This window comes from Alternaria ethzedia (genome assembly GCF_023757985.1).
Source record: "Alternaria ethzedia strain BMP 0044 chromosome Unknown scaffold_4, whole genome shotgun sequence".
Taxonomy (NCBI): domain Eukaryota; kingdom Fungi; phylum Ascomycota; class Dothideomycetes; order Pleosporales; family Pleosporaceae; genus Alternaria; species Alternaria ethzedia.
In genome coordinates this window covers 1179793-1196166 of record NW_026056197.1, presented here as the reverse complement: position 1 = coordinate 1196166, position 16374 = coordinate 1179793, and the positions used below count along the sequence as shown (strand labels likewise).

Here is a 16374-nt window from a genome sequence, read left to right as displayed (position 1 = left end):
GGAGTGGTGCCGGTGCCTCCGAGCATGTTAGGGCTCCTCTAACACTGATCGTACCTTGGGATTCCATGTTGGTGATTACAGTTCGCTAGTTACCTGCGCTTCAGTCTGGACCTCGGTTCGTACGCTAGGCCAGGGAAACAGTAACGAGAGGAGACGAATCCAGTGTCCAAAGTCAACTAGTGACTTGCAAATACAAAGGGTGAGCAGGGTGTGCGAAGACATCTCTCGGAACGGAAACAACAGCATCCAGAGGTTATATATATTAACCCGAGGCTATCCGGTAAGTGCGACGCGTCTGAAGCGCGTCGGTGCTTACGTTGTTGTCGTCATCGCCGTAGTGGGGCAGCCCGCCCCGCGATTTGGCATCTGCTAGTTCTGGAACTTTTTCTACAATGAACTAGCGACTCACGCATCAAGTGTGAATCACACTTTCTGTCCAAGCCTCAATCGCACCAAACTCCACACCATGGCACCAAATCTTGTTGCTGCGATTGATCTGGCTGCTTACACGAAATCTACCCAAGGCCTTGATGTTCAAGCATTGTCCTTTGTCGGCAACGTTTTTGTTCGAGTCACCGACGAGACTATCGATGAGACCCTCTCTCACCTGAAGCAGTCGGTAGGCCGCTTCGCCAACTATCTAGGTGTTGCTTCCGTCACCTCAATCGACGATGTCGTATCTCTCCTCGATGCCGGCGCCGCCAAGGTATTCGTTACCCGCCAGCAATTAGATCAGCTCAAGACATTGAAGATCGACCAAGACAGGATAGTGCTGTGCTTGCCGGGAAACACAAAGGAAGAGATCATAGAAGCTATCGCGGGCACATCAGTGGACATCTACTCCCACCAAGTGGAGGATGTTGGCCTTGTCGAAGCATGGCTAAAGGACTACGGAACAGATCGCCCCAACGTCTTCGTCTCGTTTGCGAAGCCCAGCATGGAGAGCGTTCTGACGCTAGCAAAACTGTCCGCGATACCCATCATCTCCGCCGAAAACCTCACGGTCGACCCCTCGAAACAAACAAACGCGTTGAGCGTCGCGAAACTGTTCATGGCCAACGCAACGAGCGACCGATCCGACGGCCTTTTCACAACTCTCGTCACCGATGAGCGGGGAGTCGCCCTCGGGCTCGTATACAGCAGCGAAGAGAGTGTCGCGGAGAGTCTCAAGACTGGACGGGGTGTATACCAGAGCCGGAAGCGAGGTTTGTGGTACAAGGGCGAAAGCAGTGGTGATGTCCAAGAGCTGGTGTCATTAGCGCTCGACTGCGATAGCGACTGCTTGCAGTTTGTGGTGCGACAGAAGGGCAGGGGATTCTGCCACCTTGCAACCCCCACTTGCTTCGGCGAGTACACCGGCCTGTCGAAACTACAAAAGACCCTCCAGAGCCGGAAAGATTCAGCACCGGAAGGCTCATACACCGCGCGACTCTTCGACGACTCACAGCTGTTGAGGGCAAAGATACTAGAGGAGGCCACCGAGCTGTGCGACGCGAACACCAAAGATGAAGTCGCGTTCGAAGCTGCTGATCTTTTCTACTTTGCTCTCACCAAGTGCATAGCCTCTGGCGTGTCATTAGAGGATGTTGAACGCAACCTCGACGCGAAGAGCATCAAGGTCAAGAGGCGACAGGGTGATGCTAAGCCGGCCTTTGCCGCGCAAGCAGCTGCAGCAACGAATGGTGCGACCAACGGTACAGCAAATGCCCCAACAAAGGAAGAGGTCAAGGAAGCTGCTTCAGTACCCAAGAGTAAGGACGATCCCGCTGGCACAAAAGACGGTCGCATCGCCATGAGACGATACGCAACCAAAAACGAGACACCAGAGACCATCAGCGCCACCCTTCAACGACCATCGCAACGCTCGACCGACAAGATCCTGGGTATATGTCTACCAATCATCGAGGCGGTCAGAACTCGCGGAGATGCTGCGTTGCTTGAATACACGCACAAGTTCGAGAAGGCGACGTCGCTCACCTCGCCAGTGCTGAGGGCACCATTCCCTCCGGAGCTCATGCAGTTGAGGCCTGAGACGGCCAAGGCCATTGATGTGTCATTTGAGAACATCAGGAAGTTCCACGCTGCACAGAAAGAGGACAAGCCACTGAGAGTAGAGACTATGCCCGGCATCGTGTGCTCACGATTTGCTCGACCGATTGAGAGGGTCGGCCTGTACGTGCCTGGTGGAACAGCTGTGCTTCCTTCTACAGCGCTCATGCTTGGTGTACCTGCCATGGTCGCTGGCTGCAAGAAGATTGTCCTCGCGACTCCACCACGCTCTAATGGCCAAGTTACTCCTGAGGTTGTCTACGTTGCTCACAAGGTTGGCGCAGAATCTATCGTCCTCGCTGGTGGTGCGCAAGCCGTCGCAGCAATGGCATACGGTACTGAAAGCGTGACCAAGGTCGATAAGATTCTCGGTCCGGGTAACCAGTTCGTCACCGCAGCGAAGATGCACGTTTCCAACGACACAAACGCCGGTGTGAGCATCGACATGCCTGCGGGACCGAGTGAGGTGCTCGTCATTGCGGACGCGAACGCCAACCCTGCTTTCGTTGCATCCGACCTTCTCAGCCAAGCTGAGCACGGCGTCGACTCCCAGGTCATCTTGATTGCAGTTGGAATGAATGAGTCGCAGCTTGTTGCAGTCGAAGACGAGCTTCACAAGCAGGCGACCGCACTACCACGAGTAGACATTGTCCGTGGCGCTATCGAGCACTCCTTCACACTTGCAGTAGACACAATGGAGGAGGCTATGCAGCTGAGTAACGATTACGCACCCGAACATCTCATCCTGCAAGTCGACGATGCAGAGAAGGTAGCTGAGATGGTGGAGAATGCTGGAAGTGTGTTTATCGGCCAATGGACCCCGGAGAGTGTCGGTGACTACTCTGCTGGTGTTAATCACTCTCTGCGTAAGTCACCCCAATATGTTCTCTTCAGACCTCCTGCTAACTTGAGATAGCAACATACGGCTACGCTAAGCAATACTCCGGTGTCAACTTGTCATCATACGTCAAGCACATCACCAGCTCCCACCTGACTAAGGAAGGACTTGAGAACGTCGGACCTGCTGTTATGGAGCTCGCGCGAGTTGAGGAACTCGAGGCCCACCGAAGGGCTGTCAGCCTGCGACTTGGAGTTGCGTAATCGTTATGGAAAATGAAGCACATGTAACACCATTTCATCATCACGTTGTTGCCTGGATAGAGAAATAGAGTGAAGCGATTCAAATGATCAATTGAAAGATGATGTTCTCATCTCAAAGAAGTAAATATATATACGATAGAATACCATCCCATCTCAACAAAACAAACACTCAACGTCTACCGAAAGGTGGTAGAGTTAGTTGAAACTCTCATGTTCACTCTACGCATCTAAGCAAGAGCGGTGCAGAGACCGTTGTAGTTCTCCTTGGCCTTGAAGCTGCCGTCGAAGAGAAGAGGAGTGGAAGCAGCACCGATCCAAGAGTCAGTGTCGCTGACACCCCAGACGGTAACACCGACACAGTTCTCAACGTCCAAGCAGGCGGTGACGGCAGTCTTGTAGTCAGCAGCAGATCCACCCTTGATGTCGAGCTCAGTCATGGCGCACTCGGGAGCAGAGCCACAGAGGAGCTTGAGAGCAGCAGGGTAGTCAGAGATGGGCCAGCTGCCAGACAAGTGAGACTGGGAACCGATGCCGTCAATGGGGACACCAGCAGCGATCCACTTCTTGACGTTGCTGGCCATGGCCTTGGTCTTGGCGTAGCTGGGGCTGTCGAGGTTGTAGTCGTTGATGTAGAGCTTGGCCTCTGGGTCGGCGGCCTTTGCGGTAGCGAAAGCGGTGGCAACAAAGTCCTCGCCGAGAACGTTGTAGAAGACGGAGGAGCGGAAGGAACCGTCCTCGTTGAAGATCTCGTTGACTACGTCCCAGGCGTAGACCTTGCCGGCGTAGGTGGTCATGAGCTTCTTGATGTGGGCAACCATGACTTCCTGGAGCTTGGTCTTGTCGGTAATGGAAGAGACCCAGGTAGGGAGCTGAGAGTGCCAGACGGTGGTGTGTCCACGGATGAGCTTGTTGTTCTCGGTGGCGAAGCTGACGAGCGCGTTGGCGCCGTCGAGGGTGAACTTGCCCTGGGTGGCCTCGGTGGCATCCCACTTCATGCTGTTCTCAGGAGTGACCTGGCCGAAGTTGTCGACGATGATCTCCTTGTTCTTGCCCTTGCCGAGAGCACCCTGGTCGGTAGCAACACCGAGGTACTTCTTGCCGTGCGACTTGAAGGCAGCATCGAGAGAGCACTTGGCTCCGTTGGCACCGCTTCCAGCGACGTCGGGGGTGGAGCCGTTGGCACCACCGGCGGAGCCAGTGGCAGCAGGCTGGGCAACAGCGACAGGGGCAGCGATGGGCTCGGTGGCGTTCATCGATGGCACAGGCGCAGCGGAGGGAACAACGGGTGCGGGTGCGACGCCAGTGGCAGCAGGAGGTGCCTGGCCGTTTCCACCACCGCTAACGCACTGGCTGTACCAGTCGTTGCTCTTGACGCAGGACCATCCCTGGGGGCAGGTAGAGTCGCCCTGGAAGCCCTGACCACCGCACTGTCCGTAGGGAGCAGCTGCGAGAACAGCGGAAGTCGAAGACAAGGCGACGACACCGAAGTAGATAGAGGATGTGCTGAAGTGCATGATTGCTACTTTTCGATCGGTTCGGGTTCAAAGGTGTTCGGTTGGTAGGTGGAAAAAGGATAGAAGCTCGCTTCTACGTGGGTATTCAAGAAAAGAATGTCAGGAAGCACGCTTCCAGTAGGGTTCAAAGAAGAGAAGATGAAGAGAGTGTGTAGAGAATGGTGATGACCGAGTGAGTGAAGAAACAGTATGGCGGCGGATGCGATTCCATCTTATACAAACCACCAGCCGCGATTGTGCGTCTGGAGCGATTCCATGGTGGGTCAAATTTGGGCGGTTAGCTCCCATGAGGCGCATTGTTTCATGAAACCGTGAAACGGCATCCTGGAGATCATTGCACGGCAGCGCCCAAAGGAACCTCGGAACCGAGCGACTTTAGCCGTTCCAGTCCAACATCGACGAACGACAAGTCGATGAACAGTGGGCTGATGCGGCGCACAGCAAAACGATGATATTGCGTGTGGGTAGGTGCCGCTCATGCGATATGAATGGAGAACCGCCATCCAGGCACGAAGCATCATGCGGGCCCGTGCTCTGGGTGCGCCAAGCGCTAAGCCTGTCAGAGGTAGATGTCATCTAAACCCTTTTCGGTACGAACACCAGGCGAACAGACGATTTCTATGTTAGCCACCGGTTATCAAATGCTTCATGTTCCTTCGTTCAATGGGTCCCGCCACATCATCGCAGGGTCAAGGTACTCAAGCCTTTCAAGCATTTCAAAACATTCTTGTATTGACTGGGTTGTGATCATCCCCTTTGCTCATCTATGTGGTCATGCAGGGTGTTATCTGCCCAGTTTTATGACTTGTAGACGTGCATGACGTGCGGGTTGCAGTATGCAAGAAGACCAGTCTTGCCCCATTCTCCGCCGATGCCAGATTCCTTGTGGCCTCCAAATATCGCCTGAGGTGTTGGCTTCTCCCATGAGTTTACGAATACTGAACCAGCTTCGAGACGGCGCGCTACCTTGCAGGCCTTCTCGACGTCTTTGCCCCAAACACAGGCACCGAGACCGGTGTTTGTGTTGTTAGCGCGTGCGACGACCTCATCAAGATCGGACCACGGCTGGGTGGGCACGATAGGACCGAATGGCTCTTCTTGGATGATACGGGAGTCGTTGGGCGGGTTGTCGATGATCGTTGGCTGGATGAAGTACCCCTTTCCGGTGCTGACGTCGGGCTGGCCAGCGGCGAACTTGTAGCCCTTGGCCTTGCTGTCCTCGAAGAAGCCCTTTACGCGCTCGTACTGCATCTGGTTCTGAACAGGTCCGAGCAGGTTGTCGCCATCGTCTGGGTTACCGATCTTGATCGACTTGGTGAAGTTGACCATCTCCTCAAGGAACTCCTTGTAGATGGACTCGTGGATGTAGATGCGCTTGGTAGCGACGCATACTTGACCGCTGTTCTGGAAAGCACCCATGACGACTTCAGGTGCAGTCTTCTTGATGTCGACATCAGGAAGGATGATGGACGCATCGTTGCCACCCAGCTCGAGTGTGACGCGCTTGAGGGTCTTTGCAGATGTCTCCATGACCTTCTTTCCGGTAGCGATGGAGCCGGTGAAGCTGATCTTGGCGATGTCGGGGTGGAGGCACATCTGAACACCGAGCTCGTTGTTGCCGCCGACTACTTGGAGGACACCTGCAGGGAGGATCTCCTGTGCCAGCTCTACAAACTTCAGAGCTGTGTAAGGTGTGAAGGGTGAAGGCTTGACGATCATGCAGTTTCCGGTCATGAGGGCCGGTGCAATCTTTCCAGTGCTCAGAACAAGAGGGAAGTTCCATGGGCAGATGGCGCCGCAAACACCGAGAGGTGAGTACTCTGTGTAGATGGTCTTCTCCTCATCCTCAACCTTCTCAGAAGGGACATCGAGAGTCAAGTGGTGACCGATGAATCCAGCAACGGCACCAACCTCAATGGCAGCAAACTTTCTCTATTCGTATGTTAGCAAGGATGTCAATGATCCCAAGAACGGCTATGACGTACCGGCTTGCCAGACTCTTTGCACAGCAGGTTGACAAAGTCATCAGTGTGTTGTTGGTACGACTCGGCGACCTTGTTGAGGAGCTCCTTCCTCTTCTCAATCTGCAGAGGTAGAAAGTCAGTATGTGTCTCACATGCGCTTCGTACAGTCAGAACCTACAGGGGTATCTCTCCATGCGGGGAAGGCCTTCTTCGCGGCCGCAACAGCGTCGTTCAGGTCCTGCTCGCTCGCAATGGGTACATCCCAGAGTTGCTGGCCAGTTGCGGGGTTGATGCCATGGTGAATGTTGTCTGAGCCGCGCTGCTTGCCGTCGATGATGTTGTAGAAGGTCTCAAAGTCGAGAGTCGAAACTTTTCCTGGAGACATGATTGAGGCGATGGTAGTAGTGGTGGTGTAAGAGTTGATTTGGGTATCGGCAGAGACAAGTCGAACGGGTCAAGGTCACTTCTTAAACGAGTCGAGTCGCCACGCGACTGTCCCTATCCTCGGCAGTACGCCTGTTGTAGCATCTTGGCTGAGACCCTTCGAAGTGGGGTCACAAACAGCAGATTACCGCTTGCATCATCCCTTCCCCAATAAAATATTCTTCCCCGCTATTCTTGGGGCTTAGCTCGAGTGGGTGTCTGCCGCCTAGATGAGCCGTCTACCGACAAATGAGCTAGCTATCATCGTCGTCTTCCAAGATTTCCGAGTCTTTCAGTAGCTCCCGACGTCGGTCGGATTCCAGGTCGCAGTCGTTACTAAACACTCCCGGCAATTGCCCACCATCTGCGCATCGTGTGTTTGCCCAGGCCGCTGCACCCCGCCGGGTCCATTGCGGTGCCTGCCGTATCGAGAAGTGGATTCCTTCCCCTTGAACGCGGGACAATCGCTTCACGTGGCTAGATCTTTCGTTGGAAAACGGACATCGCGACTGCCAAGGCCATGACTAGCGTTCGACGTGTCGACTTTGAGACTAGTTTTTTGTCTTTCTCGCTTTACAAAACGGACGAACCTGTGTCCGCGTACTCTTGTGGTTCCCTTTGTGGATCGCGCAAGAGTTTCAGTGTTATCGTTCCTGCCGCGGCTTCTTGTCTTGCCTTACGATCATCACGTTAGTGAAGCGGGTGGATACGGGCTAAGGATCAACGACGCCTGTATGTCTCGCGGTGAGACGATAAGAGTTCGGAATAGTGAACAGGGCGAACAGAATGTTGTGGAAAGGGTTTGAAAGCCAAGCTGATGTTGAGGGTTTGTAGTCGCGGTGCGATGTTCATGTGTCACCGCACCCGCCACATCATGCACATGCTGTGGAGAAGCTTACTGGTCACAGCGTACTGCGTGGATACCGACATGCAAGAGCCACAGGCTATGCAAAAAATTGATAAGATGCACAAGCACAGTCGACAGAGTGATGAGCGTTCGCAATAAGGAGAAAGAAAATTTTGATCTCTCTACGTGGCACTAAGCATGATCTACAACTACAATTTCCATCAGGCCCCCCTTTACACATACTCCGAGTATTTCCCACTAGCACTTTCTCCACTGCACGTACAGATTTGATGTAAAGCGACCAGCCTCCTTTGTCGCAGCAAGCACACCGCTCGCCGGCGTAGCAAATGGTGTCAAGGCGACCTCGCTGTTGATGTTGAAAGCGGCATCGCTACCACATGGTGACCAGACTGCAGCTGGCACGTTGTCCTGCTTGAAGTATTTGCCATTGAAAGGACCTTGAATACTCAGTGCTGACGTCGACTGGCTTTGTTGACCGGAGAAGTAGTATGTCGACTTTACTACACCAGTAACACCGCCGTCCAGCTCACCCCAGCCAGTGTAGTCTGCGCTGAAGATGGCGAAGGAGAAGCCGGGGGAGAATTCGAGACCGAGGTTGATCTGGCAGTTCTTTCGTGAGTCTTCTGCAGCGTTTCCGTTTCCCACCCGCGCTGTAAATTGCTTGTTGAAGTCTGGGTGTGAGGTTAGTAGAGAGACCAAGAGGGAATATAACGCGGTAGCGGCTTACAAATTGGCATGATGCCGTTCTCGGTCCAGTTGATGTCGATACTGCCCTGAGGACATCCTGAGCCACCGGACACAACGCTCTTGATCTTGAATGAATCTGGTGCTTGGTATGTTGGAGCAGCGATGGTGGCGGCCGCAAGGGCGAGGGTGGTAAATATGTACTTCATCGCGTTGGTGTTTACTGATGTAGATCGAGAAGATAGAGCAGACTGATAAGAAGAAGTAGACTGCGGGATAATGGTGGTAGTGTAGTGTTGCTACTCAGACTGGAGTAACTGTGGGACATGATCGCCTTATATGTCAACGTATTATCCGATTACGAGACCTAGAACGTGAGTAGTACATCTTGACCACACCTACTCCGGAAAGCTCTCTGTGCAAACCAAGCAGTCTTGTGGTCCGCAGACATAGACATGTAATTGGCTACATTTTCTTGTAAGACGGCGACAGATAGCCACTCGCTACCAACAGACGACCTTGCATTCGCCTCTTGCACCTCTAGCTCGGAGATGGAAACAAAGATGGTAAGGCTGCCATGCTTTAGATATGAGATCTGCCCGTCGATATTGCTCGTAGACTTCCGTACGAGACAGCCGGCAAGCAAGCGAGACAATGCCGCCAAATGCAGGGCAATCTTGCTCTAGAACGTTCAGATCCTGGGGTAAAATGTAAACGCTTGGGGGAGAGCCAATCCAAAAATAGTCGTTGTGGAAATTACCGTAGCGTGACAAGTACAAGACGGGTATGCAAGAGGCGAATGTTGTATATATTAGATTGATGGACCCGGTCGAGGTCACGAACCAGACGTGCGACGGCTGATTATGGGCTGGACTTCCTGGGAGAGTTTGAGAGCTCTAGCGAGCTAGTAGGATCAAAAGACTTTCTGCAGCCAGCAAAACGGTAGTGCGGAAATCGGAGAGAGCTTTTCTTCTAGCGTTCGTGTCGTTCATCAATGGCAATATCAGCGGTGCTCGTTGTTCGTCCCAGTGTGATTTGCGCGACTGTCCCCGAGCTGAAAGATGCATAATGTTTGTGCTAGCGCACTGTGGTCGAGTATAGGATTCCGACAGGGAGGCGTGGAGATAAGGAGTCGGGTAGCTGCTGTTGTTGGATGTGTGATCTGGATAAATAGGTTGGGAAGTCACGACATGGCAAAAGCAGCTAAGCCCGCACAGCCGGGAACCGACAGGCTCAAAGTATGAGATAGCAAATTCAAAGATAATACAATTCAATATTTGTACGCGATGGCCGTATCCTATGTAGCCCTGGTATCTCCCTTTCCAAATCCAGACGCGCTCCCGTGATACTGAACGCCTTTGTAATACATTACGTTAATGAGAGTGTTGCGCCGAAACTATGCTGAGGTATCGTGATGAAGGAAATCGCTTATTAACTTGGAAAGACCTTGCGGAACACCCGCCGCCACCTCGGAATGCTCTCTTCTTCTTCCACATCACTAGCCGGTGCATGACGCGGACCAAGCATAGCCAATGCTCGTTGCCGTGCCCATTCCCGTCTGTTTTGTGTGGGACTGCAGTCTTGCGTGGTTTGTGAAGGTGGTGCGTTGGTCGATTGGTGATGCGTTGGGGCATCTGGTGGCGGTGTGGTTGCCATTTCAATATCGTGTGGTCGTGATTGCGTGCGCACAGGCGCACTGAAGATGCGCCGCCCAGATATGGCACCGCCTATCCTGCTACCAAGCGACCCAAAAGCCACCGGCGGTCGAGTTGGCAGTGCTGGTGCCGTGGATGCAGAGCTTGGTTGGGCGCTCGCTGTATGTGCACTGCGCGCCCGCATGCGATTGATATGGCGCTCTCGCCGTACCATGACATTGGTTATTTTGACCGGACAAGCGCCGGCAGGCAATACAGTCTGCTTGCACATAGGACACAGCGAGGAGTGACTGAGGAGGAAGGTATCGATACATTCGGGGTGGAAAATGTGGTGGCATGGAAGCTCGCGCACTTGAGTCTCGTTGGTCTCGAAATCATCCATGCAAATTGGACATGTAGGCTGAGACCACGCAGCCGACACGCCAGATGTAGGCACTGTGGGCGCAGATGAGCGACGGGATAACGGAGCCCCCTTGTGTCCAGTTTCCGCATCTACAGCGGCATGTAGCATTCCCAGTGTTTGATTCGGCGGTTGGAGTGTGGTCGCTTTCTCGGGCTCACTCGCAGTGGCAGGAGCAGTGTAGGTATGTATGGGAAGTTTGTCAAGGACTTGTTGCGAGACTGTGAGGCGCTTGACGCCCAACGCTTCGAGGTCAACCTGGCCGTTGAGAACGCGCTCGCGGAGATCGTTGCGCCGTCTCCGTTGGATGATATGCATGATGAGGGAGGTGATGCTGACAGCGACGAGGAGGATTGCTAGTACGATGACGAGGAAGACCCATAGACTTGGAAGCTGACCACCGGAGTCTGAGCAGCGAGGTTAGTGCCGTTCATAGATGTGAGCAGGCTGTACTCACCAGTACTGACGGTTGCCCATAGCCGCACATAGTCGGACGAGTTGTAGATCTGTGATAGTTCGTCGGCATGGGGCACTGAGCTGAGATTTCCAGAGTACTCGTTCAGCTGATCCATGATATTGTTGCCCGTTATTGACGACAGGGCGTAGGTGGGAAAGTCGTTAGCCGTCTGCCAACTACCGCCATCCTCAAGGTTCCACGACGCATCGTTCAGCACTGGGGGCTTGGCGTTGGTGTCGCCTGGCTGATATGTGAGGAAGGCCTTGGTGGGAAGGTTGCGCGCGGCGGCGAAGTACTCCGTCGTACATTGCGCGGAGAACCAGGGCGCAACGGCGATGAGGGCGTAGTCCTTGTCGGTGGGCAGGTTCGCTATCCGCGTCGCATTCTCGGGCACGTGAAGTCGTTCTTGTTCCCTACAGCTGTTTGTGCTGACATCGGGGACGTAGAGAATGCCGTATGGGTCCTGGTTGCTGTCGACGCCCTTGGTGGACAGGGTCTGGATGTTGTTGAGGATGCGATACTGGAACGAGACGGAGTCGTTCAGGGTGATGAACTGGTTGTTATCGTAGTCGATCACGAGCGGATCCGGGAAGTCGATGGTAAAAATGCCAATCCGCTGGGCAGCTATAGGAGGGTCAGCGTGGGTGCCAGAGGCGAACGGGCGGCAAGCCTGTGTGACGTACACATGTTGGAGCGACTGCGAGTGGCTACAGATGACAGCGCGCACTGGACGAGGGTTACACAGAGGCCGCTAGTACAGGCCGACTACAATGCATTGCTGGTAGAGCGGGTGTCGAGCGAGCGCAGGGAGGCAGTCTGCTAAGAGGCGGCGATGATGGTGGTGGAGCTGGCAGCGGGTGGCTAGCATTGAGGCTGGTCGGAAGCAACACGCAGCCGCCCCCTCCCGGATGGGATTCGACAGCCCCGGGCAGCACGTTAGCCAAAGCTTGATTCACTGGCGCGAACAGGAGATTGCGTCAAGAGACACCGCACAGCATGCACACAGGCCTCTCGGGCAATTACAGACGATGCCGTTGTGCATGAATAGTGCTGAGGCGTCGCTAATGACGTTGGGCCGCCGACACGATCCATCTTATCGCAGCGCCCATGGGCTTTCGCGACTTGGCGTGTCCTGAGGCTAGCACGCCCCGGACCTCCAGGCCTGCCAACACCATGCATGCCCGCGACGGCCATGCCACCACCGCCGACGCCTGCTACGAACCCCATTGATGCACGCCCGTCGCCCGTAGAGCGCCCATGATAGCACGCCGGTAGCCTCCAGACTTCCGCCACCGCCTCGCGTCTGCCGTGCGCCGACGCGACTTCCTTCCCCGCATACCCCGACAACCCACGGCGACACGTCCAGTATGGCGCCCCCAGGCCTGGGTAGCAAGGGAAAGGCGACCAAGCCGGGCTCCAAGCCCTCGCAGCCACCGCGCAGCCGGAACACAACGCCGCTCCCCAATGTGCGCGCCTCGGTCGAGCCTGCCGCGTCGTCATCGTACTTTGGGAATCGCCTGAGCTCATATCTTAAGAAGTGCCCTACTACCGTCGAGGATATTCTGGACGGCGGTACCAGCGGCTCGTCGATCCCGTCCGGCAAGCAGCTCTTTCTTATGCGCGATAACATCGAGAAGAATGTCCTGAAGAACGTCGAATCACGCTGCGTGCAGTCCGAAGGTGCGCTGAGGGAACTCATGAACAACAAGAAGAACCGCGCGCCGCGCGAAAGAGACAGGGAAAAGGACGGCGAGGAGCGCAAACACAAGCTCAAGAAGGTGAGCAAGAAGCACGACGAGGACGGAAAGCACCCGCCTGCGACTGGTGCCCATGGCCTGGCCAGGCAGGACGGTGGTGACGCCAAAGGTAAGTCAACAAACACTGGGCAATCACTCTTCTCTGCGACTCTACTTGTACCCATGCAATCACTCTCCACATGCACTACATTACACATTCTTCAACATGGCTCCTAGACGCCGACAGTTGATCGTCAAGCTCAAGATCAGAGGACTCGACAGACATCTGACTTCACGCACAGAAAACTCCTCCGCCATCTCATCGCCGATATCCCAAGCCCCGCCCTCTGCTGCCGGCGGCGGGCCAGCCGATGCTCCCTCACCCAGCGGCTCCGATGTCTCCCACCAACCGGCGCCCGCGCCCGCCGTACCACAGTTCCAAACCTTTGGCCCAGACCCCGCCAAATTCGATGACCCCACCATATACCATATACGCGAAGTCACCCCGGGCATGTCGATCGAGGAAAGGAAGGAGATTTACTGCGTCGCCGACTTTCCCAAGTCCAATCTCCGGGACAGGATAGCCGGGTCACCACCAGCAAAGGACTTCTCCAACGCCAAGCCCCCGTCGCAGGTGAATGCCACTGTCTTCGCCAACTACGTTGAACCATACATACGACCACTTACCGAGGAAGATGTTGCTTTCCTGAAAGAGCGTGGCGACCGAGTAGCGCCCTTTGTGCTTCCTAGGCGGGGCCCGCGGCATTACAAGGAGATCTGGGCTGAAGAGGATGGTTCTATGCACATAGACTCCAACGACCAGCGACCGCCGCCCAACGTCCCGCGCGGGGCAGCCGAAGACATAACAGACGACGTGCTTGAGACCGACCAGGTGTCTACCGGTCCTCTCCTGTCGCGCCTGCTAGCCACATTACGTCCCGAGGGCCGCGGCAATCAGAACTCCCAACACGAGACGAATGGAATCAATGGAGACGCCATGGACATTGACGAAGGTGCAGGTGCACCAGCAGATGTCACCAACAACAACTCGATACCCGCCGCCGCCCAACTTCCCGAACTTGTCCAGCCCAGTTGGAAACCTCCGCAACAAACCAATCGCACCGACTACGTTGGCATAGAAGACCGCGTGCTGATGGAACTCAAACACTTTGGCCTAATCTCGGAAGCAGACGCCGAAGCGCAATCGTACGATTCCCACTTTGACGACGAAGTAGCTCAACGGCTACGATTCCTGCAAGAAGAACTCCGCAAGCAGTCCATCATCAACGGCGCACGGAAACAGCGCCTCCTCGAACTCACCGAGGAGCGCATAGCCCAGCAAGAGTACAACACTATAGCTGACGATCTTGACAACCAACTCAACGCCGCATACCTTAAGCGCAACCGCAATATAGGCAAGGGCAAGAAACAAAACAAGCGGCCTGGTGGTGCGGGAGGCGGAAGCCATCCTGTGGCCAACGCTGGCATTTCGAGACCGGGCGTCGGCGAGCCAATACGCACTCTGATGGAGAGGAGACAGCAATGGATCAATACTATTGGTCCTGTTGTGAACTATGGCAAGACAGGGTTGCCGACCGAGACCATATTCGGGGAAGAGAAGATGAAGGAGTTGGAAAACAGGGAGGTGGAGATTTGGAACACAGAAGCTGAAGAGTAGATTTCTCGGCTAGAATCGACCGCGGCTCAAAAGACGTCCACTGATGAAGCGATGAAAGAGGCGGTCTCTTAGTTGAAGGCGCAGTCCACTGTTGGAAACGATCATGATGTTTGATGGCGCAGGACTGGCATATTCGGGTGGGAACTACTTGTAGCCAGTCTTTCGGCATTGTTTGTTCATGCATAACTGGGTATGTTATGGCGTAAGGGTGTTTACCAGGACCATACTCGCGGTCTGGTGTTATTGATTCAACTTGCATAAGGCTGCGCTGGAGCGTCAGGCGTTGAGATCGGCTGATCTCTGGAAACCACAGAGCCGCAATACTACATTTTTCCCACGTGTCTACCCCTCGCATCTTGTCTTTTTTGACACCGTCACATCTGAAGCATCCCTATTGTCCATTTCTCTTCGCTACAGCATGTCCACCTTTCCTGCTTCACCGGTACCCGGCCGCGTGGAACCGCGCACATGGCCATGGCAATGAGATTAGCGAATATCGAATTGGGCCGTCAGCCGTGAAGATAGTAACCTGGCTGACCACGTTTTCAACCCGCATGGGTTTGGCGGTTGCGGCGTGCATGTGCATGTGGAGGCTGTGTCGCGTGCTTTTACCTGGTGGGCAGGGGGTTGGATAGGTCGTCTCGAATGAGAATTGTCGCCAACACCAGAGCTTACGGGTGGGTGGGTTTTGAGCGAGCGAATAGCGGGAGGGGTTTCGCTTACATGTTCGGTAGCTGCATGCCGCGTGGACGAAATGGGCTTTGGGTAGCCTGGGAGGGTGCGGTTTGAAATGGATTCGGTTTAGTTGTGGATGTGGTGGGCTCAATGTAGTAGTTTGCAGAAGATGGTGATCGATCAGATCGCGAGGTTATCGCAGATGAGGGTATGTCGCTGTTACGGCTAGTCAATACCGCCATAATGAGTGCTCATTGCTGTGGATGTTAGAAAGGGTTTAATACTATTAACATACTCTCATTTCTACTGTAAGCTTTCGACTCCCCTCCAGCTAGTGTACGCGGATTAAACACTTGTTCGTGCCATGCTTACCTCTAGGTTCAGGTACCACAAGCACCAAGGATGGTCCTTGATTCTTCGAGCTTGTTTCGCAGAGCCGCACCTAACAGCCTCTTATCGTTCCTGGCTAGAGAATTAATGCCATCCTATTCAGGTTATCTGATCCACGGAACAGTATCGCGACCTGCATATAGCAACGGAGGTGCTCCACCCGGTGCACAGCCGACAAATGAATAGTCATGAGTGGATAGCAGGCACACGTGGGCTCACCGTCATAGAAGAAACATGCAGAAGCTGTCAAGGATACGTAGAAAGACGTTTATAGGAGCAGGATCGAAAGGTGCAGCGAGAGGAGGGTGTGCTGGCCACTGAGGTGGAGAGTTATTTTGAGCTGCAGGCAGCGCTTACCCATCTCGGCCAGCAGCACGCTAGTCTTATGTACGTCGTCATTGGAAGGCACGATGGATCTCTGTATCATCTTCGATCCAGATGAATGAATGTTCCCAACTTCCTCTCGTGTGCTAGAATATGTTGCTGTATTACTATACATGTGCGACGTCTATCATACGACTGCGCTCACCATATCGAGAGCAGGGTCGGTCCTGCGTCATTGGACACACGCAGAGCTCTTGAGAAAATGCATGCAGCGACCTCAACTACCGTTCGTCCGGTAGCCAGCATCAGCCGTTCACCTTGGCACTCGTTTCTTCAAGAAAGCGCTGCGATGTCGTTCAGTATCAGAGTCTTCTGTCAGCACAATGCGGCTGACACATCATTTGTTCATTGGATGCTGCATCTGCACCGCTACCAAGACGTATTTTCTCTCGCACA

The 16374-nt window shown here is 54.3% G+C and overlaps 6 protein-coding genes across 6 annotated transcripts; 2 read left to right on the top strand and 4 right to left on the bottom strand.

Moving 5' to 3' along the window:
- Window positions 1–466: 466 nt before the first annotated feature.
- Window positions 467–3150, top strand: HIS3 (imidazoleglycerol-phosphate dehydratase; the record flags this gene model as incomplete). Its single annotated transcript, XM_049374168.1, has 2 exons — window positions 467–2915; window positions 2966–3150. 2 exons carry the CDS (start codon window positions 467–469, stop codon window positions 3148–3150), a joined length of 2634 nt encoding a protein of 877 aa, XP_049236308.1.
- Window positions 3151–3377: 227 nt separating this feature from the next.
- XYNF3 (Endo-1,4-beta-xylanase F3) lies at window positions 3378–4664 on the bottom strand (the record flags this gene model as incomplete). The annotated part of the gene is made up of 1 exon (XM_049374167.1): window positions 3378–4664. One exon carries the CDS (start codon window positions 4662–4664, stop codon window positions 3378–3380), a length of 1287 nt encoding a protein of 428 aa, XP_049236307.1.
- A 798-nt stretch (window positions 4665–5462) lies between these two features.
- On the bottom strand, window positions 5463–7013 carry J4E87_002529 (uncharacterized protein; the record flags this gene model as incomplete). The annotated part of the gene is made up of 3 exons (XM_049374166.1): window positions 5463–6596; window positions 6650–6748; window positions 6807–7013. The coding sequence occupies 3 exons, from the start codon at window positions 7011–7013 to the stop codon at window positions 5463–5465; spliced, it is 1440 nt and encodes a 479-aa protein (XP_049236306.1).
- Window positions 7014–8156: 1143 nt separating this feature from the next.
- J4E87_002528 (uncharacterized protein) lies at window positions 8157–8812 on the bottom strand (the record flags this gene model as incomplete). Its single annotated transcript, XM_049374165.1, has 2 exons — window positions 8157–8590; window positions 8647–8812. 2 exons carry the CDS (start codon window positions 8810–8812, stop codon window positions 8157–8159), a joined length of 600 nt encoding a protein of 199 aa, XP_049236305.1.
- A 1526-nt stretch (window positions 8813–10338) lies between these two features.
- On the bottom strand, window positions 10339–11802 carry J4E87_002527 (uncharacterized protein; the record flags this gene model as incomplete). The annotated part of the gene is made up of 4 exons (XM_049374164.1): window positions 10339–10428; window positions 10611–11065; window positions 11116–11739; window positions 11799–11802. 4 exons carry the CDS (start codon window positions 11800–11802, stop codon window positions 10339–10341), a joined length of 1173 nt encoding a protein of 390 aa, XP_049236304.1.
- Window positions 11803–12482: 680 nt separating this feature from the next.
- Window positions 12483–14529, top strand: J4E87_002526 (uncharacterized protein; the record flags this gene model as incomplete). Its single annotated transcript, XM_049374163.1, has 2 exons — window positions 12483–12981; window positions 13154–14529. The coding sequence occupies 2 exons, from the start codon at window positions 12483–12485 to the stop codon at window positions 14527–14529; spliced, it is 1875 nt and encodes a 624-aa protein (XP_049236303.1).
- Between the last annotated feature and the right edge of the window lie 1845 nt (window positions 14530–16374).